Consider the following 27,853-nt stretch of genomic DNA (forward strand, 5'->3'; position numbering starts at 1 on the left):
ATAAAGCTAAAACTGCATCATCACTTGCTTGTATAGCCTATTACGGTCACTTTGGGTCAAACCACACCTGGTGGCCATCTTCAGATTTTTACTGCACATTTTTGTGTTGGGAGTCCTCGAGTTTTGCTCCTCAATTTTCTTGAACATCGACGACCACTAGACCTTTGTCTTAAGCATCGCCATTGTAGATCGGTTTTTGTCGCGTCTTCAGGCCTGTCGACGACTGGAGTAACCATCTCTATGGCAAGACGCCTATCTTGGGTAGCATTGACTCCAAGGCCTCAGTCATTCCTGGCTGGGTCTATTATGTCAAAACTGCCTTCTCCAGATGTGCCTGTGCTGGGCATGTTCCTGAAAGGCTCCCGCAGAGTGAGAGGCACCACCAGATCTCTTTTCTGCCAAAATCCACAATGGCCCCTCAGCTGACTGCCACATCCCCTGTGAGGAAAAAGAGGAAGAGGAGGAAGAATTCCTCGAAGATATCGGCCCACACACCATGGAGGGTGGTGTTGGCCTGCTTCCACAGCTAGCCCTGCAGCTTGTGAAGCCGCTTCAGCCTGCTTTCCCTATGAGCTGCTGGCCTCAGGCACCAATCTTGATGCCTCAGGCTCTGAGAGACCCATTGCCAAGAGAATATTTTTTGGGACATTTTGTCAACTCTCCACACTCTGGTCTCAGAGATTCAGCAGCGACTACCGCCTCTGGCTTCTGGTGCTCATGTTGTCCCAGGCCAAGCTCCTGTGGTCAGTCCACCAAGGCCGTCTCGGTCCCATCCAGTGCCACCTCCTACAGTGCTGGCAATCCCGCAGCCACCTGTTTCATGGCCCTCTATTGTAGAGGAGTTGGTCCTGACAGGAACAGACACTAATACGGACACCAACCGGGATACAGATGTGGTACCCAGAGTATGGATGAGATTGAGGACTACGTCCCTGCAGACGGTGAGCCACCAGGTGTAGATCTACCCTCTAGTGACTCTCCCCCGAATAAAGTGGCATCTATCCAGGTCATGATCTTATGGGTGGCCAAGCTTTTCAACCTTGTTCCGGAGGAAAAGGAGGGATTCCTTTTCCAGCGCCGTGAATCATCAAGAAAGGCTGTTGTCTCAGTCCCGCTTCTGGATGACGTCTAGGACGACTGGCAGGTGGTGATGCAAACATTTTTCCACGCCTACTAAAAAGAATAGGCTGAGGAAAGATTGGAAGTGTCTGGATAAAGCTCCTAAAAGCCTCGGAGCCCATCCAACGCTGAGCTCGGTAGTCTCGGCGGCTGCAAGGAAGAGGTAGTCTCAATCATCCTCTTGCTCAATTCCTCCTGATCTGGAAGGAAGAAAGCTTAATGCGGCTTGGAAGCGCATAACCACCACTGGGGCATCTACAGTCAAGGCTGCCAGCGCCCTAGCCATCCTTGCACGCTATGATGAGAACTCTGGTACAAGTTGGGACCCATTCTCGATTTCCTGCCAGACAAGAAAGTGGAGGCTATGGCCATCTTTCAGGAGGGGGAAGTGGCATCTAACAATGAAATCGGTCACCCTTGACATTGCCTTCTCCGGTTTCCGGCATATGGGAAATGGGGTCACCCCATGCTGTCAAGGTTGGCTCTGGGCCACAAACTTCAGGCAGGGCGTCCAAGCCAAGGTGGTCAAACATGCCTTTTGATGGGATATGGACAGACTGCACGCTCTCTGGGCATGCTGCAATAAAGGAGGCAAACCTTTTGCTCCCAGAAAGGAAGTTTCTCGAACTTCCAAGGTGCTCAGCCCTTCCTACCACCAGCCCTCTCATTCCACTACCCAGGAGGTGTATAGGAGTAATTCCCAGGCTTATAGGGGAGGTTACCCAGCGTCGTCCGCAAACCACCAGGACAAAGACGCCAAAGGAAGCCTGACCAGGCCGAATCCCCAATCCAGTGGGAGGCCAGTTATCTTAGTTTGTCGACATGTGGCGGAACATCCACTCAGACAACTGGGTGCTCGACACACTCTGGAGTTCCAAGACAAGTACCCCTGCGTTCCTCCTATGATAAGACCAGAACAGCATGGAGCCAACAAGGAAGTTCAGGCCATGCTGCTAAAAGGACTAGAACCTGTCCCCCTTGCCTCCGGAGTGTATTGCAGATACTTTCTAGTTTGCATTAAGTCAGGAGGTTGGAGGCCCATCCCGGACTTGCGTCGCCTCAACAAATTCCTAAAGTCCCAAAAGTTCAGGATGGTCATCTTACAGCACGTGCTCGGTCAACTGGAAGAGGGAGAATGCTAGATGTGGAGGATACATATTTCCACATCTCCATTCACCCAAAAAAATCAGAAGTTCTTAAAGGGATTGTTGTCCAGGGAAGACCTTACCAATTCAAGGCATTACCCTTTGGCCTCAAATCAGCCCCAAGGGTGTTCACCAAATGCCTTGCCGCAGTGGTGCCGTTCCTTCATCGGAGGGGAGTGTATGTCTACCCCTACCTGGATGATAGACTGGTCTGGTCTCATTCTCACACCCAGGCGGTACAGCATGCAGCAGAGATGGTCCAGACTCTAACCTCTCTGGGGCTCTTCATAACCTATCCCAAATCCTGCATGGTGGTGTTCCAAGACTCGATGTTCCTGGGGGCCTGATTAAAGTCTTGTGCCTGGTGGCACCATCGGAGGAAAGGATACGTTACATCCTAGGAAAGGTCCAAAGGCTATCCTCAGTCGGAGTGGTGACTGTCCGGTCCATCAAATCCCTGTTGGGGATGCAGTATTCCTGCATCCATCTGGTCCCTGATTGCAGGTTGCACATGAGACCTCTTCAAGAGTTCCTGGACGCTAGGTAGAAGCCAACCTCCAGCTCATGGAACGACAAGGTAGTCCTCAAACGTTCGGTTAAGCCTTGAGGTGGAGGTCCATTTGCCTTTACATCTCGTGAGGGGCTCCCTGCTGGCCCCGGCCGCATCAGGAAACTGTCACTACCGACGCCCCTCTGTAATGGCCAACTGTACGCCAGGGGACTATGGCGCCCAGAATAGAAGGCATTGCATATCAGCGTTCTGGAACTGAAGGCAGTTTTTTGGGCACTTAAGTCTTTCAAGCTGGAGTTTTTGTGGAAGGTTGTCTGGATCTTCAGACAACACGACCACCATGTATTACATCAAGCAGAAGGGCGGGACGAGATCTCCCGTCTTCTCCCAGTAGGCACAGAACCTATGGTGGTGGGCCATTGATCCACGGATGTTTCTAGTCTTGTTCCACTTGGCAGGTGTACAAACACCATCGCGAACTCTCTCTGCAGGGAGCTGCAATCCTGCCACGAGGGGGAGATCCAGCAAGCTCGGGTGTATTGTATCTTCAGCAAATGGGGCCAGCCTCAGAACGACCTGTTCGCTACAGTGACCAACACCTAGTGCCAGCGGTTTGCCCGCAGGTTCCCTCAAGCAACGAGTCTGGGGGGGGGGGGGGGGCGCGCTTCTCGATCCAATGGGAAGGCCGGTTCCTGTACACATTCCCGCCAATTGCGTTGCTGCTACATGTGATCAACACACCCAAACTATCCTGCTGTACATGATCCTCATTGCACCAGCATATCCCAGGCAGATCTGGTACCCTGATCTACTCTTACGTCCCGTCCCCTTTCCTCCATACTGTATGGGCGTCCCTTCCAATTGACGGGAGACAAACCTTTTTCACCAGCACACCTCGCAAAGGAGACTCCCTCCCAGGGACTTTGCCGAGCGGGAGGGACAGGTCAGGTCCTTCCACCGGCATGTGCACCGAGGCTGCTTCATCTACCAGCCTTTGGGTTGAGGAGTCCTCGGACCTTCCGGACGCAGTGTCGAGGGACCGGAAGGTTCCTGTACCGGGTCTACACCCTCTTACCGGTGCAATGGCCGAGGGGCTATGCCCTAATACCGGCAATACGTCCAAGGGGGCGCCTATACGCAGCTCTACTGACCCCCAGGTCGACGGTGGCACACCTACCGGGCCGAGGCCCGAGGAGCAGGGCAGATTTTGTGATCCACACGCAAGAGTCTTGGATGAGGCCGGACCCAGTGGGCTGGGCAACACATTGCAGGCACATGGCAGGCAGCTCAACAAAATGGCCACCGTGCCAGACCGGAACACCCGTCCGACGCCATTCCATGAAGTTGGTGAAGCACAAGTGTCAAGGTGGGACTGGTCGTAACCAGGTACGTGGCCTACAGTCTACCCTTCATATGCGCTGGGCAACTTTCTCATGCGTCCATACGGACTGGATACGCAGCGGCTCCAGCAGTCCCCCGCTAACCTGTCAGTACCCCCTGCCACCTCGTCCGCCAGTGAGGAGAGGCTCTTTGATAAATTCCTCTGCCTCATGAGGTCTCCTCAGATGTGGGTTGTCAAGGACGTAGTCAAGGAAATCCTCCCCGCAATGCTAGCGGCACCAGACACCTCCATCAGGCTCCCTGACACTGGTGCAGCAGCCTCCTCCGGCTCCACAGCCAACTACGCAACCTCTGCCATCTCCTCAGCCTCCGGCTGCTGTCTCGGTACCCCAACCTCCGGCACCATCTACTCCTCCTCCACAAGATCCTCCGGATCCGCAGGACACGGACAAGGAGGAGGATCCAGACACTCCATCCTGAGCCAGGGCCTACGACGAACGTCTTGCAACCCGAGGTCGAAAAGCCGGCAGAGGGGGTTGTGGCCGAAGTCCTCACATAACGCTCCTTTGCCAACATGGGGATTCCACTGCAAACTGATGTCTCCCTGGCCAAGAAGGGTTGGCTCAAGCCCCACTTGGTCCAGTCGGTCAACCGATGCCTGGGCGCCAAGTACAGGCAGATGGAGGGGGACATACTCTTGCTCTCGACCCATCCTCAGCCACACTCCTCGGTGATCGCTGCGGCATCACTTTACTCCAAGCCTCAGTCGTCCTCAGCCACCTCCGCTGCGGTGCTGCTGGGCAAGGAGGAGAAGATCTTGGAGGCTTAAGGCAAGAAGATCTACACCAATGCCTCCCTGCACCTGCGTCGGGCCAACGCAGATGCCATTCTGGCTGCTGCCAACCAACGGTTATGGTGGGAAATTGCGTACTTCCTCCCGGAACTCTCCTCCCAATGCCAATCACGCTTCAAGGCAGGGCTAGCGGAGGCCAAGCTTGTGGCGCATTACCTCATGGAATCCACAGTGGTTCATATAGATACCTTGGGCCGGGGCATGTGCATTGCCACGGACATGAGGCACACAGCCTGGCTCCGGGCTACAATGTTCAACCCGGACGGCCAAGAGCGCATTCTAGATCTACCGTTCAAGTGGGGGGGGGGACCTCTTCCACTCCTCTACGGCTAAAGAGCTGCACAGAAAGAACAGCTCACAAACGGCAAAGTCTTTGTCCATCCTTACAAAGTCCACACCAAAATCTTACACCCAATCTCAGCAACGCTCAGCGAAGAATCGTACATATGGAGGGTTCCGCGGCTTCCTGGAACGCAGATCCAGGCAGCCAGACCACTCGCCGGCGCAAACAACAAAAAAGGAGGGTCGGGGGAGAGCAAAGGCTTTTTTTCAGTCCCCTTCCTCAGCCTCCGAGGGAAAGAAGGCATGACATGACACTTTGGGTCCACGTGTCTCCGGTGGAGGGCATGCTTGCTAACCATGCACATTTCTGGTGCCAGAATTTCGTGGATCCTATCCATAGTATCTACGGGGTACCACCTACCCATCCCAGCCTCTCCTCCCTCCTCCCCTCCACTCCCACAGGTTGGGACAGCAACTCTTTTGGCGGAGATCCGGTCGCTCGTAGAGAGCCAGGCAGTGGAGGAAGTTCCAGCCTCCCAGCAAGTTTTTGGCTTCTACTCCAGGATTTTTGACACTCAGAAGAACCAGGCGGGCCTGAGATTAGTGCTGGACCTTTCCACCCTCAACCTCTCCTTATCCCTGGAAAAATTCAAGATGGTTAAGCCAGCTTTTATAGTGGAGACATTGGACAAGGGAGACTGGATGTGCTCCCTAGACCTGAAGGACGCGTACCTACATGTCCCGAGTTGGCAGCCCCATCGTTCTTTTCTACATTTCAGGATCATGGGCTACCATTTCCAATACAAGGTCCTCCCGTTTGGCCTCAACCCGGCCCCCAGGTCCTTTCCCAGCCAGACTCATGAATACAGTAGCGGCCTGCACCTCTATCCTTATCTCGATGACTGGCTCGTCAGGGCCACATCTCCGGAGGCAGTTCACCACTCCTCCCATGCCCTTATGAACGCACTGCACGACCCGGGCTTCTCACTCAATCTCAAGAAGTCACATCTGCTCCCCACGCAGACTGACTTTCCTGGGACTCATTTGGGACTTGTGCTCCAAGAAGGTCTTCCCGTCGGAAGATCTCGGCCATCAAAAGGGCCACCGTCCACTTCCTCAGCAGAGAGGTGACCTTGGCTTGGTATCAACTTCTCCTGGGTCTATTGGTGGCGGTTCTGCTAGCCGTCCCACACACAAGCCGAAGGATGAGAAGGATTCAGCTGCACTTCGTGGCCTCATGGAGTCAGGAACGGGACTCTCAATCCGAAATTATCAACTTTCCTCCATCTCTCTACCCGGACCTAACTTGGTAGTCCAGGGGCTGCAACCTACAGACGGGCAAGCCCTTCCGGCCGCCTTCTCTGCAGGCCACCATCACCACAGACTCCTCGCTCGAGGGCTGGGGAGCCACCCTGGACGATCTCTCGGTCCACGGCACCTGGACTCTATAGGAGCGGAAATACCACATCAACTGGCTGGAGCACCACATCAACTGGCTGGAGCTGCTAGCCATCTGGCTAGTGCTCAGAGCATTCCTACCACTCGACAGGGGCAAGGTTGTCCTCATTCAGACAGACAACTCGGCCAGCATGTACTACGTCAACAAGGAGGGAGACACCAGAACCCCTCCTCTGTGCAGACATGCCGATCAGCATGTGGCAATGGGCCTTGGAAAACGAGATTTACCTCTCGGCAGTCCACCTCCCAGGGGAATCCAACCTGGAGGTGGACAGGCTCAGCAGGCTGGGAGAGGACAATTAAGAGTGGCAGCTAAACAACCTCGTTGCTCAGATCTTCAACAGATGAGGTCCCCCCAAGTGGATCTTTGACACTTGGCACAACAAGAAGTGCCCCCAGTTCGCATCCTGGCAGGGACAGGGCCCCGTCTCTCTGGGCAACACATTTCACCTCCAGTGGACGGCATGAAGGCCTACGCTTTTCCGCCCACTGCCCTGATCCACAGGGTACTTTGCAAGATCAAGGCGTTGCACCGGCTCCGCATCATTCTGATTGCTCCATGGTGGCCGGCCAGACCATGGTGTTCGGAGCTCCTCAGCCTCTCGGAGGTGCCCCCGATCCACCTCCCGACGGACCCAGCACATCATCTGGTGCAGCAGGGGGGGCAGGATCATCCACCCCGCACCAGGGAAACTAGCCCTCACAGCGTGGTACCTGAGCAGGTAACGCTTCGGCGCCTTAGCCTCTCACAGGCCATCTGGAAATCATACAGGGTGCCTGGAGCAAAGCCACCAGGGCCCAGTACAAGAGCAAATGGACCAGGTTCTGCCTCTGGGCAGACTCCGAGGGAATTGACCCTTTGGCCTGCAATCTAGACGACGTGCTCTTTTTCGGCGCACCTCGCTCATTCGGGCGTACAGGTCGACACCTGCCGTACATACCTCGCAGCCATTGGGGCTTACAGGAACTCGGAGGAAGGCATTTATTCCTCCTCCAACCCTATCGTCAAACACCTGACTGGTCTCGCAATGCTCTACCCGCCCGTCAAGAGACCGCACCCAGTGTGGCACCTGAATATAGTCTTGGGCGCCCTGGCGCACAAACCATTCGAGCCAATGGCATCCGTGGACATTAGGCTAGTCACCATCAAGGCGACCTTACTAGTCGGTCTTACCTCGGCTCGCAGAGTTAGCGAGATTCAGGCGCTGGTCGCCTCTGAACCATATACCACCTTTTCAGGGACAAGGTAGTCCTGCGGATGCACCCGGCATTTCTGCACAAGGTTCCTTCTGCGTTTCACTTGAATGAGGAAATGGTCCTTCCGACGTTCTTTCCCGATCCCAAGGACGAAACACAGCGAGTGCTGCACTGCCTGGATGTCGGGCGTGCCCTGAAATTCTACTTGGACAGGACCAAAGGCTTCCGCAAGTCGGATGCCCTGTGTATCACTTTCGGCGGCTCGAGGCCAGGCTATCAAGCCTCCAAGGCTTCATATCCTGCTGACTGGTCTTGGCCATCCAAGAAGCGTACGAGGGCCAGCACAGGCCGGTCCCGGCCAACATGCATGCCCACACAGTCAGGGCCAAGGCAACGGCCATCGCATTTCAGCACCATGTCCCTTGGCAAGTCATAAGCAGGGTGGCCACTTGAGCCTCTCCCTCGGCTTTCTGCAAGCATTACTGTTTGATGCCAGCTCTAGATCTGATGGGGCTTTCGGACAGGCGGTTCTCAGGAACCTATTTGCTTAAGGAGGGTCTCCTCTGCACCCTGGGGCTACAATCGGTTGTAATCGCCCATACAGTATGGAGGAAAGGGGACGGGACGTAAGAGCAATTATAAATTACTCACCGTAGGGACTAACGTACTATTAGTCCATAGTCCCCTTACCTCCATACGTCCTACCATCCTCCCCCCTAATAATACTAGTGTCATTAGGCAATGTTAAATCTATTGTCGACGCGTCAATGGGGACTGAGGTGTGGCGCCGGAGGGCGGAGACAGGGCAGCGCATGCTCCCTGGGCCGTGCCTCTCAATTTAAAGGGGAAGAAGGTTTTTCTGATGAAAAAGTTTCCGTCTCCTGTCCCTTGGAAGGGAGGCCCATACAGTATGGAGGAAAGGGGACTATGGACTAAGAGTATGTTAGTCACTACAGTGAGTAACTTATAATTTCTCCACCTTTCGGTGGCTCCAGCTTTCAGACTGCCTTCTCTCCCAGACCTGCTCTCCCGGGCAGGATCCAGCACCACAATCCAGCATCTCTGAGCCTACCGGCCTAGCTCCTGCAGTCCTAGAGTTTGGACACTATTTGCTGCCTTTGGATTTCAAGAACATTCTTGCTAAGGCCAGGGTTCCATCTACACTTGCCTGTTACAAGCACAAGTGGACGCGTTTTACATTGTGGTGCTGGTCAAAGAAGTTCTCTCGATTTAGCGCATGACCGCGCCACAGCTTCTTCCTTACTTACTCTCGCCTTGCACATGCATCAATCAAGGTGCACTGGTCCGCCGTCTCCCTAGATGGATAGCTCAGGGGCAATGTGCTCGCCTTGGAAGCACGATGACAGAGCACCACAGGTTCAATCCCTGGGTATTAAGCGTGTTATAAATAACCGATCATATCTCCCAGACTTCAGGCAAGCTGGCCCTGTGGTTGCATAGACTTGTCAGAGCTCTTCAAGGTCAAACAGAAAAGCGAAACTATTGCCGTCGGTTGATACCGAGACAGTAACTGATTCAAGACCTTATAGTATCAACCTATCATTTGAATAGTGATTAAATCAAAGCCAAAATTATTTTGATGCCACAAAAAAACCACACGGACTAATGGCAATTATTCATAAAACGAATGTATTGCTTATTCAATATGAACTCTACATAGGAATAGTACAGAGCATTTTAAGCTGTATTGCTCACGCATTTTCATATCTAGTGTTGTAGATGTATATCTACAGGTGTTCAGTATATTTCAATTGTCCACAAATTAAGATAGTGGATACATGACCCATAATTTGTGCTGAAGACCCATGTAGGGACGGATGTGAAGACCTAGAGCTGGCTGTCACAAAGACCCCAAAGTAAAAAAGAATTCTTTAATAATTAGAATATATACATAAACTGTACACATAGGGGGCCACTAATGTCTTACAAATTTCGATCGCCATTAGTTGGGTTTGAAAAGACCGTGGCTTAGGTCTTACCATTCATGGTATATTTTACATTTAAAATTATATCGAATGAAGAAACATCTAAATGCTCCAATTGTGCAGAAAATACACTTTCTAATTCAGCTCAGTATGAAAGCTGCTTCCCTTGGTGTGGGGAAATGTAGTTCAAACAGGCTCTACCAATGCGGTCTGGGGCAGTTCCTTAACAGGAAAAACAAACCATGTCCTTGAGTTGCAGGGTAGGTCCAACAGCAGGACCCCACGTCAACCCTGTTGGTATTGCGTTTCGGTGGCAGTAAAAGAAATGACAGCCACCTTAGTCAGGGTGTGGTTTCAGGACCCGGGAGAGTCTGTGATCCCTTATTTTCAAAAATGAACCAACATGAACAAAAGTTCCACCAACGCTGCTGGGCTCAATTCAGATGGGGGTGGGAGGGAGTCTGGATCTCCAGAGAATGTTGCTCGGTATACCAGAGACGCAGAAAGAAGCTGCGTGCCTGGTGCATGTGTGGGGCTGATGCTTGCCTGTAACTAGACAAGGCAAAAAGTCGGTGTCTAGCGTTCCAACTTTACCAAGCGGGCGCTGAACTATTTGATGTCTGGGGATCAGTCTCCAAACATTGCTGTAGTGTTAGACTGCACACTTGTCTTGATGGCAGTGTATGAGAACCTGAATGAATCGTCCTCCAGGCAGAGGTTAAGAGTCTAGGAGAGGAGCGTCTGGTGATGGTGCTGACAGCTGAAAAATTAAGCTGAAAAAGTTCCTCAAGGGCCTTTTCAGGACTTTTTAACCAGTGAAGGCTCCTGCTCCTGTGTGGGAGCTTAATGTGGTACTCTCCAAGCCCATAGGGCCACCGTTTGTGCCTATGTTTTGGACGCCCTTGAAGTTTTTCTTCAAAACCCTCTTTCCTCGTGGCTATCTCCTCGGCCAGGTAGGTTGGTGAAATACAGGTTCTGTCATGCAAGTCTCCGTCTTTGCTGTCCAGTCATTTGGTCGACAGACAAAGGGTCAAATTTGTATTTATATATATATATATTTTTCAGGTTTTCGTTTAGGAAAAAAAAGGGGGGTTTTTTGCAAAAAAAGGGTGTTGGGGAGGGTCATTTGTCCTGTCGACCATTTATTTTCGACCAAATGACCTGTTACCTCCGTCTTTGTCGTTGCACTCAGCGAAAGTAATTCCAAGGACTCATCTGTCCTTTATGCCCAAGGTCCTGTTAGACCTTCACTTAAACAAGCCTTTGGTACTGCTAGTTTTCTTTACAAACCCATCTACGCCTGCTGATAGGTTGTTGCATTCGCTGGATCTTGCGCGTGCCTTGAAATTCTGTGTTGCACGCACAAAGGACTTTCGTGAGACTTCTCAGCTTTTTGTAAACTTTGGACCGGTGGGTCATGGGAAGGCCCTATCTGAAGTGTCCAGCTTCAGATGGCTCTCCAGCTGCATCATGCATTGCCATCAGCTGGCCAACAGGCCATTGCCAGGCAGACCGAGGGCCCATCGCACCAGAACAATCGCAACTACACCAGCGTTACTCTTTGGTGTTCCTCTGCTGGATATCTGCAGGGCTGCTATGTAGAGGTCTACTTGCACCTTCACGAGGTTCTACTGTGTCGACTGGGATTCTAGGGTGGAGTTTTGTGTCAGACAAGCAGTGCTAGGCAACCTGTTTTCTTGAGTGTTCCAGGGGTAGGTTTTATTGCTTCTGTTGAGCATTGCCAACTCCTGTAGTTGTGTTTATATACTGCTGTGTGATCGTTTCCATAGCATGTGAACCCATGCTGAAGAAGGAACAAGTTACTTACCTGTAGCATTTTTTTTCTTTCCAGCATGGGTCACCCTCCTTCCCCCCTCGGGCTTTTGAGTCCTATTGCCACTTTGCGTGCACAACCAAATACGAAGATGGCCACCGGGAAGGGGTGTGGGGGGAGTTTAAGGAAGATGAGTTTCATTGGTTTGGGTCATGTTACCCAAAGTGACCGCAATATGCTATACAGGCGACAATGCAGTTTTAGCTTAAAGCTAAACTGCTTTATTTTTACCAAGGATTCCCCACCTGACTGGGAATATTCATAGCATGTGACTCCATTTAAGACCCATGCTGGAGAACAAGAGTTACAGCTAAGTAACGTGTTCCTTACCTTCGTCGATAATTGCATGTTTACTTGTTTCATCTATTTTGGTATGCCACTCTGTGATGAAGCTTTTGACATCAAAGTCAAACTGATCGTCGAGATTCGTCCTTTTGCAGAGTTTGGTATCCTCTCTAGTAGCCAACGAGTCCAATGTTGCCTAGTCATAAGGTGAGCACACTCCCTAGCAGCAATCTCAATCGATCCTTCTGCCATCTCCTTTGGTGTCCTCTGCAAAGTGAGAAACTGTAACACTATCTACGGGTTAGCCCACTCTAGACACACTAAAATAAATAACATTCTTCTCAAATCGACATAAGTATCAGGAAGGATCTGTTCTTTCCCACAATACTGTAATGAGCAGACCTGAACATTGCTTTCGTCAACCGTCTTCAGTAAAAGAAAAGATGAGACAATTCGCTTTTGCATGTTAATCTGTTTATAACCAGTTGGAACAATGAAGGAACCTGACCTCATTCTACAGAAAGTGCTCTGTATTTGCTTCAGAGCTCTTAATCGATATACCCTTTCAGATTGCCAACAGACTTGGGGTATATTGTATTTTCTTCTTGGAACTGCAGGCGTGTGGTGTGAATGGAGGATGTGGTTGGGTGATGGAGGCACTGGTCAGGCAGGTGGAGAGTGAAGGCATTGGCCAATACTCATGCCTTATTAAAACTCTATGCCTAGATTTTTGGTTTTCTGGCTTCACATGACTTCAGAATACGCTACGAGTTGTGTTGTGAAGGAGCCCTCAAAATCGTATGCTCCAGATTGTCATGGTGAGCAATGTATTTTTAAGGCAGACGTTGGTTTGCCTCAAAAGATGAACACATTTGAGTTATTTAAAAATAATGCAAAGCAGCTTACTTTATTCTTTCCTATTTGTCACATCATAATCATTGCCGGTTTTCATAGGCCTCACCCAGGGAAGGCAATCACTTGTGCTGCTTCTTTCATTTTATCCCTTTGCAGGATCACCTCCTTTAGAGGAGCCCAATGTCTCTTCCCATCATGGGGACACTCTTGTGCTTTCTTTGCCGAGACTTCTTGCTTTCTTGCTCTTCCTTGGCCTCTTCATGCTGCTTCTTTATGTGAGCTTTTCCTTCCCATGAGCTCCACGTGTGCTTGCTTCCCCCTTCCACAAGGCCCTTTGTGCTTTCGTCCTTTCCTTGTGGCTCTGTTGGTCCTGTTCCCCTGTTTTTCCTCTGCTTAAGAAGCCCCTGAAAAAGCTCCCATTCTTTGAATGCTTTTAATGGAGGTGTTTTTTTGTTTTTTATCCCCCCAGCCTCCTATTCAACTCTATATTCCTCCCTGCTCTCAACCACCTTTTACCCCATTTGCCTTAATTGCCACACAAATGTATTGACCTTTTAATGTTTTCTTCCACTCCACAGCCTCCAGACGGATTCAGAGGTGAAATGGGGCAGGCACTTCCAGTCTCAGAAAACAAACAAGCATACCCTGGACCAGCCCACATGAACTCGCCTGCGCCACACCTAGGCCCTGTGCCTCCATTGCGGGGTCCTACACCAGAAGGTGGCAGGTACCCTCGACCACAGTTTCCACAGGGATTCATTCCATCGAGGCACAATGGACCTCCAGTGAGAAATTCTGGTCCAGATGGCTCTCACTTCCCACCAAATCAGATGTACCCTTACTTGAATAGAGCCCCAGGTCCTATGTGGAATGGAGGCCACGTTCCTGTAAACCATACCCCCTTGGGACCAGTAGAGGAGAACATTATGGGCCAAAACCCACCCCAGGCACCTCCTACCTTTCGACCTATGATGGACCCCAGCATGTCAAGACCCCCTGTGCCTTCCAACCACTGGACTGACCAGTCAAGTTTCCTACCTCAGGGTGCTCCCCCACAAAGGTTCTTGCAGCCACATAACAGTTCTCAGCCAATGGCAACCCCTCCCTTTGCAGGTCCTCAGCCTGTGAGGGATCAGGGAGATTCTATGTTGGACAGCCCGGAGATGATCGCCATGCAGCAGTTGTCCTCGCGTGTGTGCCCACCTGGTGCATCATACCAGCCACGTCCACCACCTCCACATCATGCTTCCGGGCCCTTCCCCCAGGGCCCCTATGTAGCGCCTGCAGGTTTACAGCCACCAGCAACACAAGGCCTAGTAAACAGGACTGACTTCAGGATTATGGCAGACACTGGTAGCATAACAATGGCAGACACTGGGAGCGTCGGAGGTACAGTATTCATAAATTCATTTGACAATTGAATGTGAGTGGGTTGTCCTTGGTGCCGTATTGAACATACAATCAGGTTCTGGAGATTAAATTTGGGCTTTTCCAAAAGTATGTAGGTACGACATTTTCATGAAGTCAAAAGTATCAACTTTGGAGTGCATTATTTTTTTGTCAAAATATTTTTTGCTGCCAATAGTGGACGTTGCACTATATAGCCAGCTGTAAACAAGCAAGGTCTGTGCATGTGCTTTCCAGGCCATGTTTCCTCGGTCACAATTTAAGAGTGCAACTCCATTTCTTTCTTTGTAGCAAAACTTTGAAGAGCTGTTGCAGTGTCAGTCTAATTTAATTTCTGATGTTTGTTAATCTGCTTAGAATCACATGCTGTGCATAGGTCCGACATCCAGTGGTCACTGCAGAGTATTGCATTTTGTTTTTCGTAGTCGAAAAGGGACGTCGACAAGGCGTGTCTGAAATACTATCCCTATAGTGACGTGCGTTGTACCTACAATCCCTCACGCGTCGAGGTCCCTCAGATTGTTTTTTTCCGCCCAGCTACTGGTCGCCTTTACGCGGAGCTCCTCGAGAGACATTGCAGATTTCATCTCCTCGACCTTTGGTCGTTTTCCTATTCAATATATAACACATCGATCCCTCCCTCGACGCAGTTGTGAAGCTGTCTCCGCCGAGCAAGATCTTCGACGGAGGGGACGAGCGGAGGAGATCCTTCGGCGTTGCCGAACACGTGGCCTGGCCTCGCAGGCCAAATACAGTAGGGAGAGTGGGGTCGTGGGACATCTCTGGTTCTTTTCTGAGAATGCCTTTCCTTTTCCCCTTCCTTTCCCTTCGGGTCGTTATCACGATTTATTGCCTCGGCTATGGAGAGGACACCCTTTAGGTTTTGCCCGCGTTGCAAGGGCAAGTTTACTTGGAAGGACAAGCATTCACGGTGTAACCGCTGCTTGCCCCTCGATCACAAAGAGGAGGGTTGCACGGCTTGTCGGCTTCTTAAGCCAAAGACTCTAAAAGACTGTAGGGTCAAGAGGTGGGCAGCCTACACTATGTCGAAGGCCGATTCTTCACCCGCCGCTGCTACCACCGACAGTGACGAGGAACGTGATAACACGACCTCCGCTACGGAAGTCGTAGACCCCTCTAAAGAGCGCTCGCGCTCTTCGTCGTCTGTCCCCGGCCCCGACGGGCTCGGCTCACGCCCTGCTTATGGGGATGAACACCCCAGCGACACTGACGCACACGATACCACACATAAGCACACAACCCATGGCTCTTCTTCGTCGAAGACCAAGAGAGCATCAGCGCCCAAGGAGACGCAGGTTCCACCGGCGGCCTCCTCGGACCGTTCAGGTTCGAAGCCCCTCTCGCAGCCGCGACCAGCGACTGGGCTTTCGGCAAATAAGGGCGCCGCCCACAAACCATCGGCTGGCGCGCACCAGCAGAGAGCGCACGCCGCCGTAGAACGATCGGCACCCGTAACGTCGAAACCACAGCCCTCAGCTGACAAACGAGTCACAGAGAGCTTGGCGAGGATCGTTGTAGCCGACACCCAGAAGCGTACGGCGAAAGACACGTCGAGCGCTACGCAAAGGTCGAAAGACACGCCGAAAAAGCCCGAAGAAAGACAGGGACTACCCCCTTCAGTCGGGGGGGACCCCCAGCACACCGGAAGGCTTTTCGGAAGGCGACGGGACACTTTCCTCGACGTTATGGGAGAGGTCGAGCCGTTTTCTGCTAGATGACACTAATTTTTCCCCGCTAGACCGCTCAGGGGTACCCCATGAAACCATGGAAAGGCTCCATCTCTGTATGGAGAGAATGGAAAGGTTTATGAAGACCCAGAACCCTCCCACTCCCAAGAGAACAAGAGAAGGGCCTCAGGAGGACCCCAGGGCCAAATATCCAAGACTATTCAATCCCCAGCAGGACTCAGCCTCAGATTTCCATAATGTGTATGACCTCACTGGTGAGGAACAATACTTGGAGGAGGAGGATGAATTTGTGGACGATGAAGAGGGACAGAACCAGGAGGAAGGTCTGGAAGACAGCCCAGACATGGTAGGAGAAGGCTTCGGAGAAAATCCAGAAGGACCTTCTCATCCCTGGCAATCCCCATCAGTATATTCGGACACTGATGTCCTGAACCTAAATCCTCCTGATAATTCACCTGTTAGAAACACGTCTCCCATTGACGATCAGCCCACGTTCAATGCCCTGTTGCGCAGAGCAGCAGCACATTTCGAACTGGACACTGGGGAGATCTCTCCTGAAATAAACTTTGTGGAAAGAGTAATTAAGGAGAAACCCCCGGTCAGCCAGACCATTCCCCTCCTCGCTTCAGTGAAGAGAAGAATCATCCCTTCGCTATCCACACCCGCACTAATCAGAGGAGTTAAACTTTTCACTCCTTCACCCTCAGACCCGCTGTACATCAGGGGACATTCCATTCCGGATTCCCTTGTAGTAACTAATATAAGGAAGAGGGCAGGGGTGCTGCTGTCCACCAGCGAGGCACCACCTGACAAGGAGGGCAAGAGGTTATATGCCCTTGCAAAGAGAGTCACATCCTCGGCTGCCTTTTCGGCAAGAATTGCGAACAACAAATCTTTGCTAGCTAGCTACGCGGACGCGCAGTGGGCCAAACTGCGCAAAGACGCCGAAGAAGCGCCGGAACCACTACGTACACGCCTGCTATCAACTATTGGCGAAGGAACCCAGGTCAACCAGAGTATTGTAAAGAACTCTCTGGATGCTGCAGAGACAGCGGGACGTTCCCTGGTTCAGGGAATACTCTTAAAACGCCATGTATGGCTGCGCAACTCAGGGTTCAAACCGGAGACAGAGGCGTCTTTAATAAATAAACCTGTTGAAGACACCTCTTCGGGAAAGCGGTGGACGAGGCTCTGAAGATGGCTAAAAAAGAGTTCGATACTATCAAAACTCTTGACCAGATCTCTAAGCCCCACTACCAGACGCGGCTATGGCAACAAACGCTTTTTTCGTGGCCAACGCCAACAGCAGAATCAGCAACAACAGTACCCTGCCACCAATTACCAGACCAATAGTGGGCAGTACAGCCAAAGAGGCCAGCGCCGTGGCAAAGGGAGAGGTCGGGGGTCCACCCCAGAGGCTCCCAAGCCCCCAACAACACCAAGTGACGCGAAGATTCGCGTCCCCTCCCATGCAACACCGGTCGGGGGCCGGATAACATCCTTTCTTCCAGCATGGGAGGGAATAACGTCAGACCGCTGGGTACTTTCCACCGTAGCCCACGGATACTGCATCGAATTCAACGGTTCCCCAACATACAGACCCCCGAGGGGACGACGCATGACACCGGAACACCTTGCCATCCTTCTCCAAGAAGTACAACTGCTGGAAAAAGGAGCCATAGAGGTCGTGCCTCTATCTCAGGTAACGGAAGTTATTTATTCAGTGTACTTCCTTGTACCCAAAAAGGATCTAACCATGCGCCCTGTATTAGACTGCGCCCAGCGAACAAGTTTATCAAACCCCAGAAGTTTCGTATGGTGACCTTACAGGAAGTGATCCCACTGCTATCACAGGGAGATTACATGACAACATTGGACATGAAAGATGCATACTTTCATATTTGAATGTTGCCAGCGCACAGAAGATACCTCAGGTTCATGATAGAGGGCAAACACTACCAGTTCAGAGTGCTACCCTTCGGCATAGCATCGGCACCAAGGGTATTCACGAAGGTACTGGCAGTGGCAGCGGCCCACCTGCGCAGGTTGTCCATCCCAGTTTACCCTTACCTCGACGACTGGCTCATAACAGGGGATTCTTACGAAACATGCTTCTCCAATACCCAAAAGACTGTAGACCTTTTGTTCCAGTTGGGCTTCTCCATCAACGAAAAGAAGTCCAGCCTAGACCCCAGCCAAATCAAGCAATTCCTAGGGGCTCTAATTCAAACAAAGGACGACCTTGTCTTCCCCTCCAACGAGAGGGTCCAAAACATGCTGTTTCAGATCCCTTAATATGTAACCGGTCGAGAGGTGACGGTACGCAAAGCAATGCGCTTGCTAGGCATGATGGCATCGTGTATTTATTTGGTACCTCACGCGCGCCTGCGCCCTATGCAAGAGTGGCTCAACAGCCAGTGGTGTCAGGCCAGCGGACTATGGGACGATCTAGTGGTGGTCTCGCAGGCCTTGGTTCTCTCGCTACGGTGGTGGACAAAGGAAAACCTGGAAAGAGGGAAACCTTTTGCCACACCCGCGGCGGAAGCCACTCTAACCACAGACGCATCCCTCACAGGATGGGGGGGGGGCTCACCTATCCCATCAGACTGCTCACGGAGTGTGGACTCCGAACGTAGCATCCAAACACATAAATCTACTGGAGCTACTAGCTGTGTTCAAGGCGCTAAAAGCCTTCCAGGAACACCTACAAGGCAAGACTGTGTTGGTCCTTACAGACAGCACCGAGCCATGTACTACATCAACAAGCAGGGGGGCACCCACTCTCCAGGACTGTCCAAACTGGCCCAAAATATATGGAAGTGGGCTCTCAAACAAAACATGTTCCTAATGTCACAACATGTACCAGGGGAACTCAATCTGCTGGCAGACAAACTCAGCAGAGATTTCCCCCTGCCCGAAGAGTACGAATGGCGACTGCACGAAGACATCGTCTTCGACGTCTTCACACAATGGGGATTCCCAGAAATAGACCTGTTCGCAACCCTGGAGAACTCACAATGCCAAAATTACACCTCCAGGTACCCCCAGAACCAATCCAAGGGGAACGGTCTGTCGATGCAATGGTCAGGGAAATTTGTTTACCCTTTTCCCCCCAACTCCCCTTCTCAACAAGGTGGTGCACAAGATGCACCAGGAACAAGTGACCATGATACTGGTGGCCCCAATGTGGGCCCGACATCCATGGTTCGCTCACTTGATGGAGATGTCTCTATCTCCCCCAGTGAAACTCCCCTGCCCATACAACATGCTGTCACAAGACAAGGGCAGGACTCTGCATCCATGCCCCCAGAACATGAACTTAGCAGCTTGGCTCCTGAGATCATAGAATTCGGCCATCTACAGCTCCCGCAGAGATGCATGGACATCCTCAGGGAAGCCAGAAAACCTAACACTCGCCACTGCTATTCTAGCAAGTGGAAGAGATTTGTCATCTGGTGCAGAGGAAAAAGCATCAACCCGATTGACTGCTCTCCCACACATATTGTTCTATACCTGACCCACTTATTGGATTCAGGTCTAGTGTTCAATTCCATTAAAGTCCACCTAGCGGCACTTTCTGCATACACCACTTCCCAACTCAAAGTGTTGTGGTGGAAGATCCCTGTTATAAAGGCCTTCATGGAGGGAGTAAAGAGGATACACCCCCCGATAGCTGACCCAGCTCCCGGATGGGACCTTAACATGGTACTAACCAGACTCATGGGCTCACCATTCGAACCCATGCACAAAGCATCTCTTAAACACCTCACTCTTAAGACTGCTTTTCTAATAGCTATCACCTCCATCAGGAGAGTAAGTGAACTACAGGCTCTTTCTGTTCTAGACCCCCTCGTTACAGTTCAGAGATAAGGTGGTTCTACGCACGCACCCAAGGTTTGCTCCGAAATTCATCTCGAAATTCCACGTAAACCAGTCTATAGAACTGCCAACGTTCTTTCAAAATCCTTCCAACTTGGGAGAAAAAAACTCTGCACACACTAGATGTGCGCAGAGCGGTCATGCTCTACATAGAAAGAACCAGACCACTGAAGAACACTAATCAGTTCTTCGTCTCGGTGGCAGCAGGAAGAGAAGGGGATGCAGTTTCAAAGTCCACTATTTCTAGATGGATTGTTCAATGCATCACTCTCTGCTATACTCTTGCTAAGAGAGAACTGCCCTTTAAGCCAAGAGCACACTCTACTCGAGGCACGGGGCGTCCATAGCATTCATTGCAAATGTTCCCCTTGAGTCCATCTGCAAAGCGGCTACCTGGAGTTCTGTGCACACCTTTACAAAACACTACTGTCTAGATGCACACTCGAGATCTGACTCCCAGGTGGGACAGGCAGTATTAAGACATCTTTTCTCTACTGTTCCTTCTCATAACCCACCGCCAACTCCGGGTACTGCTCGCTAGTCTATGCACAGCATGTGATTCTAAGCAGATTAACAAACATCAGAAGACAATGCATTACTTACCGTAAAAGCATTTATGATGGTTGTATCTGCTTAGATTCACATGCGCCCACCCTTCCTCCCCGCTCGGATGGAAGGAACATAGACTTCCTTTTATATCTCTTTTCTGTACTCACTCACGTCTAGAAGGCTCCCTCAGGGCAGAAAAATACAAACAGAGGGACCTCGACGCGTGAGGGATTGTGGGTACAACGCACGTCACTATAGGGATAGTATTTCAGACACGCCTTGTCGACGTCCCTTTTCGACTACGAAAAACAAAATGCAATACTCCGCAGTGACCACTGGATGTCAGACCTATGCACAGCATGTGAATCTAAGCAGATACAACCATCAGAAATGCTTTTACGGTAAGTAATGCATTGTCATATATATGAATTGCTCAGGAACAACATAGCGTTAACGGAACCTTATGGTGAGCTAGTATAGATGGACAAACATTTTAAAATCATTTAGATGGCCGCATTTTACCAATATTTTAAAAGGACCGAAAAGTATCCACGTCACGTTTTCACAATGTGGTTTATTACTTTTTTTTTTTTTAATGTCACAAACTGCACTAAATAGGAAACTGTTATTGATTGGATTGTATGACTGGAATTCTTTATTCCCTATTTTTGGAACTGCCGAGAATCATTTTTTAAGAGGCAGAATGGCAGTTATCATTTTGGATTATTTTTGTTCGGCATGTCATAATAGATCTTAATTTCAACTATGTGTCCTATTCCAGTAATTCACCAGAAGCTAAATGTTTCTTACTGGGCCTTTTTTGGATCCGGCTACACAATAGTTATACCTCTTGTTCTTGTACCACTGGTGTGGACACTTCCATGTAGCAGTGCAGGGATATCCTTTATTCAAAATTGTTTTATTAAGAATGTTGGCTTAATGTTGGGGAGTGAAGCACGCAGATACTCTCTTGCTAACATGAGGAGCCGTTTCAAATCTGATAAAGAACACAACTGAGTAGAGAGCTATTACTGAAAAGAGGGCAAGACATATTTGAAAATTAAAAGTACATATTGAGATCTCCCCACTTTAAATTGTTTTTTGTAGACTTTGCGTAATAATAATAATTGAGCATTTATATAGCGCTACGAACCCTCGGGCATCGGAGAGCTGCTTGTTACCCACAGTGTGTGGTGCTCATTTATTGACCTTGGAAGGATGAAAGGCTGAGTTTGGCCCTGACAGGATTCGAACCTGCGTCAGCAGGCTCTGCACAGATGTTAAAGCGAGCGCTCGCTCTACTCACTATGCTATCAGACCAGCTGTAGAGCAATGCAATTTCCTCAATGGAAAGCTAGGTGATGGATGCAGGTAATCTAAAGCTCACATTCCTAAGTGTCAGCGAACTATAATGAGGTCTAGTGGAGAGAGCATGGATTGGAGGGAGGACAAAATGGCCCGAGCAGGTTTGCTTGTGCCTTGTATTTGACCGAACTTCTTAACTAGGTACTTGGTCATCAGAATGGTCCCTTTAAATAGTTATGTGCAGCCGTGATTGAATGGCATCTCAAAACCCTATACAATGCCTACTTCCATACCAGATTTGGGGAGCTCGGGCTTCTTATTGGGTACGCACAGGTACAAAAGTCTGTTGTTAAGCGCCTGTATTTGTGTTGGATATTGAAGAGTCTTATTGCTGGTATGTAGCCAAGAGGTTTGCATCAAAAAGTAGTGCAGGAACAAATGGGGCAAGATTACAAATTCACTCACTGCACCCGCTTCCTGTTGATGACCGCTTACCCTTTGTGTGGACGCCTTCACTCGTGTAGATTACTTTGGGCACTTGTATGCCTGTGCTGAGTCTTCCGATGTTCTGTGGAGCGCAGTCTACATTTGTATTGCATTTTCTATATCCTTATAATAATAATAATAATAATTAGGCATTTATATAGCGCTACGAACCCTCAGGTATCTGAGCGCTGCTTATTACCCACGGTGTGTGGTGCTCATTTATCGACCTCGGAAGGATGAAAGGCTGAGTTTGGCCCTTCCGGGATTCGAACCTACGTTAACAGGCTCTGCACGGATGTCAAAGCGAGCGCTCTACTCGCTGTGCCACTTGACCAGCTGAAGTCGCTGGAGGGTGTAACCCTGGAGTGCCCATTCATGGACATACTTTTAGGAAAGCATGAATGGTATTGTCTAGTCAGCTTTTGCATGACTGAAAAGTGCCCCCTACTAATTTTAGCATGATTGCACTTGCTGTCATGGTTTACCGGTTCTTCAACCCAAATTCATGGTTTACATGTCACCCATGCGCCAAGCCCAGCTCAAGTAGTGGCGTAGGAGCAATACTGGACCAGTAACAGGTGATTTAGGTACTGCTTTAAAAACGTATTGTTTTCAACTTATGCACCTTGGAATTTAAAGAACACCACACCGTAAAATACTCATGTCGTGCTTCCTTGAATGGATCTCAATAATTGCCTTAGAATTTGTCATGCTTGAAACCAGCAAAATAATTTCCAAAAGCAAAGGATAGCCAAACAAAAACAGTGATCAGAGGATTGCAGGTCCTTTTTTCACATTGCCTACAAGAACACTGCTTGTGTGCAGTTAAGCAAGTATAGGAGGGCTTCCCCTACATTACTACTTGTGTTATATACAACAAAGGCAATAATTGATTAAACACATTGAATGATTTGTCAGATGATACAAACCGGTCAGGAGCAAGAATGGTCCAGACCTGGGTCCATCTTACCCATGAGCTCATGTGCAGTTAGGCACTCTTAACATTTTGTAGAACTGTGTTTAAAGATGTGTTTGCTGTGACAACTGAGGTTCTAACATAGAATATATAGCAAATGTGAGTCACCTTATGGACATTTGAAGGGCACACATCTTCCATTGGTGCTATTGCATGATGCTTCTGATCCGTCTGGCAGTGCTTTTGTTGATGTCCATGTTCCACAGTCAAGGTGCATGGTTGGCAGGTTGTAGAAATGGGACAGTGTCCGTCAAAGGTTGGTACCTGATTTTCATGTGTGGTGGTATGCCACATGCCAAGCAGTATTGCTGTGTTGTTTGCTTCTGGGTCTCCTATATGCATGTGTACCAGCAGGTAATATTTCCAGTAGTGGTGATGCTGGCAAGCAGGAGATGAGACTTGCTCAATGAATCTCGGGTTGTGTATATTTCTAGTGCAATTTAGTGACGTGTATTCCTGTGGTAATCGCAATAGGTACTTCAGAAAGTCCAGGTGCTTAAGGCCAAGTACCAGAGGAAAGGCAACTTAATATTTGAAGAAATGGACCTGCTATCAGTAATTGGGGGGTCTCTACAGTCTAGTTGTGCTTGAGAAAGCCGCTCTAAGAAACTGGACTAAAATTCCAAAATTGTTTAACTTGCTCTGCTTCCGTCATATCCAAGAAGCAGAGCAAGTCGACCTTTTAGTTCAGCTTCTTATCAGAACTTTAGTTATACCGGCATGTTTTTAAGGCATATGCTTTATTGAATGTTGTACCAATGAATTTATCGCTCTACATTTTGTGAATTGTTATTGTAAATGTGATATTTGATGTGTAATCTTTGTATGAAATGGACTAGCATATATTTCATTACATTTTGTACCAAATGTATTCATGATGTTTGTAAATTCTGTGAATTATTGTAAATTTGATGTGTAATCATTAGGTCACTAATGTGGATGTAATTGAATTGTAAATATTGGGAATGATTTGTGATTAAGTAGGTAATATATCAACTTGTATCCAAAAACATATTTTCGAAAAAAAATCAAAATGTTCCTAGAATTCATCTCCACGCATCATTTTTTGGTTATGGTTTTTGAGCCACTCTTGTGGATGAGTAATGGGGACACCATGGGTGTTTCGTAGAAATAACTAACGGTGCATTCAAATAGCCTTATCGATTGAGGTCCGTACTTGGAAAGCCAACATCCTATGTCCATTCCACTGGAGGCTCTTTAACACACCATCACATAAATAAAAACCACCTACATCATACTTAAAACTATTCAGTTGCAAATCTTTTTTTAAGTTGTGACCTGTTAAGTAATTTATAATTTTGTTTTTCTTTCATTCCCTTCATCCTTCTCCTCCCTCCTGCATTCCTTCCCAAAAAATAGTTACCCAGCCTGAGAAGCCACAACGGGAGGAACAAAATGCAAATCGTGTGCAGCCCACACCACTTCTACCTCATTTGAAAATTAACAGTCTAGCATTCCTACAACAGGGAGAGCTCCTGAACAGGGTGGCAAATGGTACGGGAGCTACAAAAAAGAAACCAGCACCACGCAGTGTGAAAAAAAAGGTATCCAGCACCACACAAGGAAAAATGGACTGTGTTTCAGGAGGTGGCCAAGTAAGAAGCCCACCACAACAGAGCATGAGCAGCCCACCATATAGTGAAGGAACTCCATCAGAAAGTGGTAGCACAAGTGAGGGCTCACCTGATGTCATTAGTAGGACAAGGGTGATGTCTTCTGTTGCTGCTGAGGCAAAACAGCCACCAAATAGCAACAGGAATACGGTTTCAGAAGTGCCTGCACTTTGTACACAACAGAACAAAAACACACCTGGCCTGGATACACAATCGGTCATGGGTGACTCTTCTGTGAACCAACATCCTACCCGCTACAAGGCCAGCATGGAGTTTCCAAAGGCTGGTGATTATCCTATGAACTCAGGATTGCATGTCTTTAGCCCTGGAATGGAAAAGCCTCAGCCAGGGTCCCACACGCAACGTTTTCCGGTTCAAAGCCAACAGCAGAATCATCCTCCACCTCATCCTGGGGTCTATCCCCAATATCCACAAGGAATGCCATTCCATTACCAGGCACCACATCCACCTCATCCCCAGACACAGCCTCCATACCACTATCAAAGGCCAATCTACTACCCAAAACAGGGCTACTCTGAGTGGCAAAGGCCTGTACCTCCCCCAACACCCTCTACCGGGTATGTGCCTGCGACAACCACTGGCAGGGACCCTTTCTCATTGAACCAGGCAGCATCAACTATTTTTCAAGGGTGTGAAGTATCAAACATGGCCCTTTTGTCCCCGGACTTGATGGACATGGAACCCAAAGCGGTGCCAAAGGAGGATCATGATCTTGGAACTGAGCAAGGAAAGTCTCCCGAGTCTGACGAGAGACCAGAAAGCCCCAAAGAATTTCTCGATCTCGATAACCAGACTGTAGCTACTAAGCGGCCATGCACCATGCCAACTGGGAGGTTCCTGGACAATGCCCCGCGACTGAACTCTGGGATTGGTTTCAACCGCACTACTCTTCCATCCCATAGTGGCATTGTGCAGGCCTCCCCTTATTCATCCCAGCACAATTCTGGTACCTTCCAGGTTAGGGGATACCCACCCTCTGCTCAAACAAATGGCTTCATTCAAGAGGGGCCAATGTATCGGTGCCTTGAGGAGAATAGAGGGCACTTCCAGGCCATCATGATGGAGCAAAGGGGCAGCATGGGGTCGTTCCAGGACATGTATCAACAAACTGGGTAAGACCAATCTCTTTGGGAGGAGTAGGTGGATTTGGCTTGCGTGAGGCTTGACCCTTAACAGTATTGGCAGGGAGAAGACAGTTTGTTTTGGATGAGACCATTGTAGAGCTTGCACGTAAGGAACTGGATAGAGAAAGTGGTTCCTTCTTTAAATGTAATGTACATAAATATTTGAGGGGACGTTTGAATGTCCTGGTGGCAACAAATGATTTTTATTCTTAACGGAAAAGTATGATGTAGGGTAGAAAAGCTAGACTGATTATCTTTTATATAAAAGCACTTGGGAAGTTTCCCATCTAGTTGTATACTGCTGTGGTTGCCGCTGTTGCTTTCCAGTCGTGTACGATGCAATTAAAACATGCCTTGTAGCGCTGATAACCTACACCCCCTTTTCTAAGAAGTTAGCACACATCTTGGATTGGATGGGGCTGAAGGGGGAAAGAGGGAATAACAAAAAAAGATATATTTAAGTATGGATGTTACATGTGATTTAATCGAATCCAAAATAACTAATCCAATTGCAATGAACTCCAAAATTACGAATTCCTTTTTCGTTGTTTTTTTATTGGGGGGGGGCCCTCTAAAATACCCCTTTTTTGGTTTCTTCTACTTTTCCACCACCCCAAAACCACTATCCCAACTTCCAACCCCTTTTTAGTTATTTTGGGTTTGCTGTAATGGAATTAGTTCTTTTGTGATTGGACATAATCACTGCATACCAAGTATGGAAGGACTCTTTATTGAAATGATGCCATTTTTTCACTAAACCCATGCATAGTTGATGATCTACATTTCCATTTGGTTCTAGAATGCAAATGCAGCAGCCCCCGTTTTCTAAAGTGTCTACATCTCTGAGGGAAGAGATACCTCAGAAGTCAGAACTGCCTCTGAATCAGGTGAGAGACCATTAGATGTTTGTGGTAGCCAGGTTACTTTGGTTGGGTTGACAAGAACAGAATAATGCGGTCCAACGGATGCCTGATGCCGCAAAGTTGAGCAACCCAGAGTTCCTAGGATCAGTGCTTCCAGGAGATTGCACAAGGAATCATCACACTGCAGAAGCCAAAACCGAATGCAAGGTGTGTGCCCCTCCTGTGTAATGTGTTCAGTCAGACTGGAGACTAACTAAATGCGATAGGGTGCAACGTGTGCATGGGCGGAGGTACTCTCCTGGATCAGAAACCAAGCGGTTTTACCTGTGAATGGCACCTGGACTGAAGGGAATTCTCTGCACTCTGACCAGTTACTTAAAAACTCGTTGTGGCGAAGCTGAGCAATGATGCATGCAGGATAAAGCAAAGATGGTGTGCAACCAAGCCTTTATTTGAAGGTTGTGTCGGAATGGGGTTGTAAATCGCCTGTAGGACCTAAGGAAAATGACTTCTAACCAAAAAGAATACCTGTAGATAATGTGTCGCAGACTTGTCAGCACAAAGTTAGGGGGTTTAGGTGTTCCCATCCTCAAGTGTTTAGGAATAGGTTTGGATTCTATTTTGAGTTGATCAGTCCTTGTCCCTCAGAGGACACCTTAGGCTTTCCAACACAAAAGATAAATCAGATGGCTAACCTGAATAATCCAAAATCTTATTTTCAGCAGTATTGGTAATCACCAGGCTAACCCAGGACTGTATGACACAAAGTCCAAATTCCTGCTAAGCGAAAGATCCCTAACCTATCACTATAATGTCCGGCCCAAAACCAAACCGGCTGCCAACCTCCCTCAAGAATACTCACAACATTGCAGGTTTTTCTGTTGACTGGCTCTTTCCCATGAGTTTGGTTCCTCCTCACCAGGCTTCGCTCACAAGTCTCAGGTTTCTTCTGGCCCTCTCACCAGGTCTCTCTAGACCAGGTAACCAGGTTCTCCTTGTGCACGCTCCACAAGGTTTTTTCGTCACAAATTCCTTCTTCAGGATTTCTCCAGTGTGTCATCCTCTGCAGGTCAC

The 27,853-nt window shown here is 49.2% G+C and overlaps 1 protein-coding gene across 2 annotated transcripts in view; it reads left to right on the plus strand.

Moving 5' to 3' along the window:
• CECR2 (CECR2 histone acetyl-lysine reader) overlaps positions 1-27,853 on the plus strand; it is a 513,194-nt gene that overhangs the window by 441,431 nt on the left and 43,910 nt on the right. For both annotated transcript variants that reach the window (XM_069628656.1, XM_069628657.1), the window contains 3 exons: positions 13,405-14,215; positions 24,518-25,904; positions 26,716-26,803. In XM_069628656.1, the coding sequence (XP_069484757.1) occupies positions 13,405-14,215; positions 24,518-25,904; positions 26,716-26,803 (2,286 nt within the window). The remainder of the gene's footprint in view (positions 1-13,404; positions 14,216-24,517; positions 25,905-26,715; positions 26,804-27,853) is intronic.

This window comes from Ambystoma mexicanum, chromosome 12, assembly GCF_040938575.1.
Source record: "Ambystoma mexicanum isolate Mex_15411 chromosome 12, UKY_AmexF1_1, whole genome shotgun sequence".
NCBI lineage: Eukaryota > Metazoa > Chordata > Amphibia > Caudata > Ambystomatidae > Ambystoma > Ambystoma mexicanum.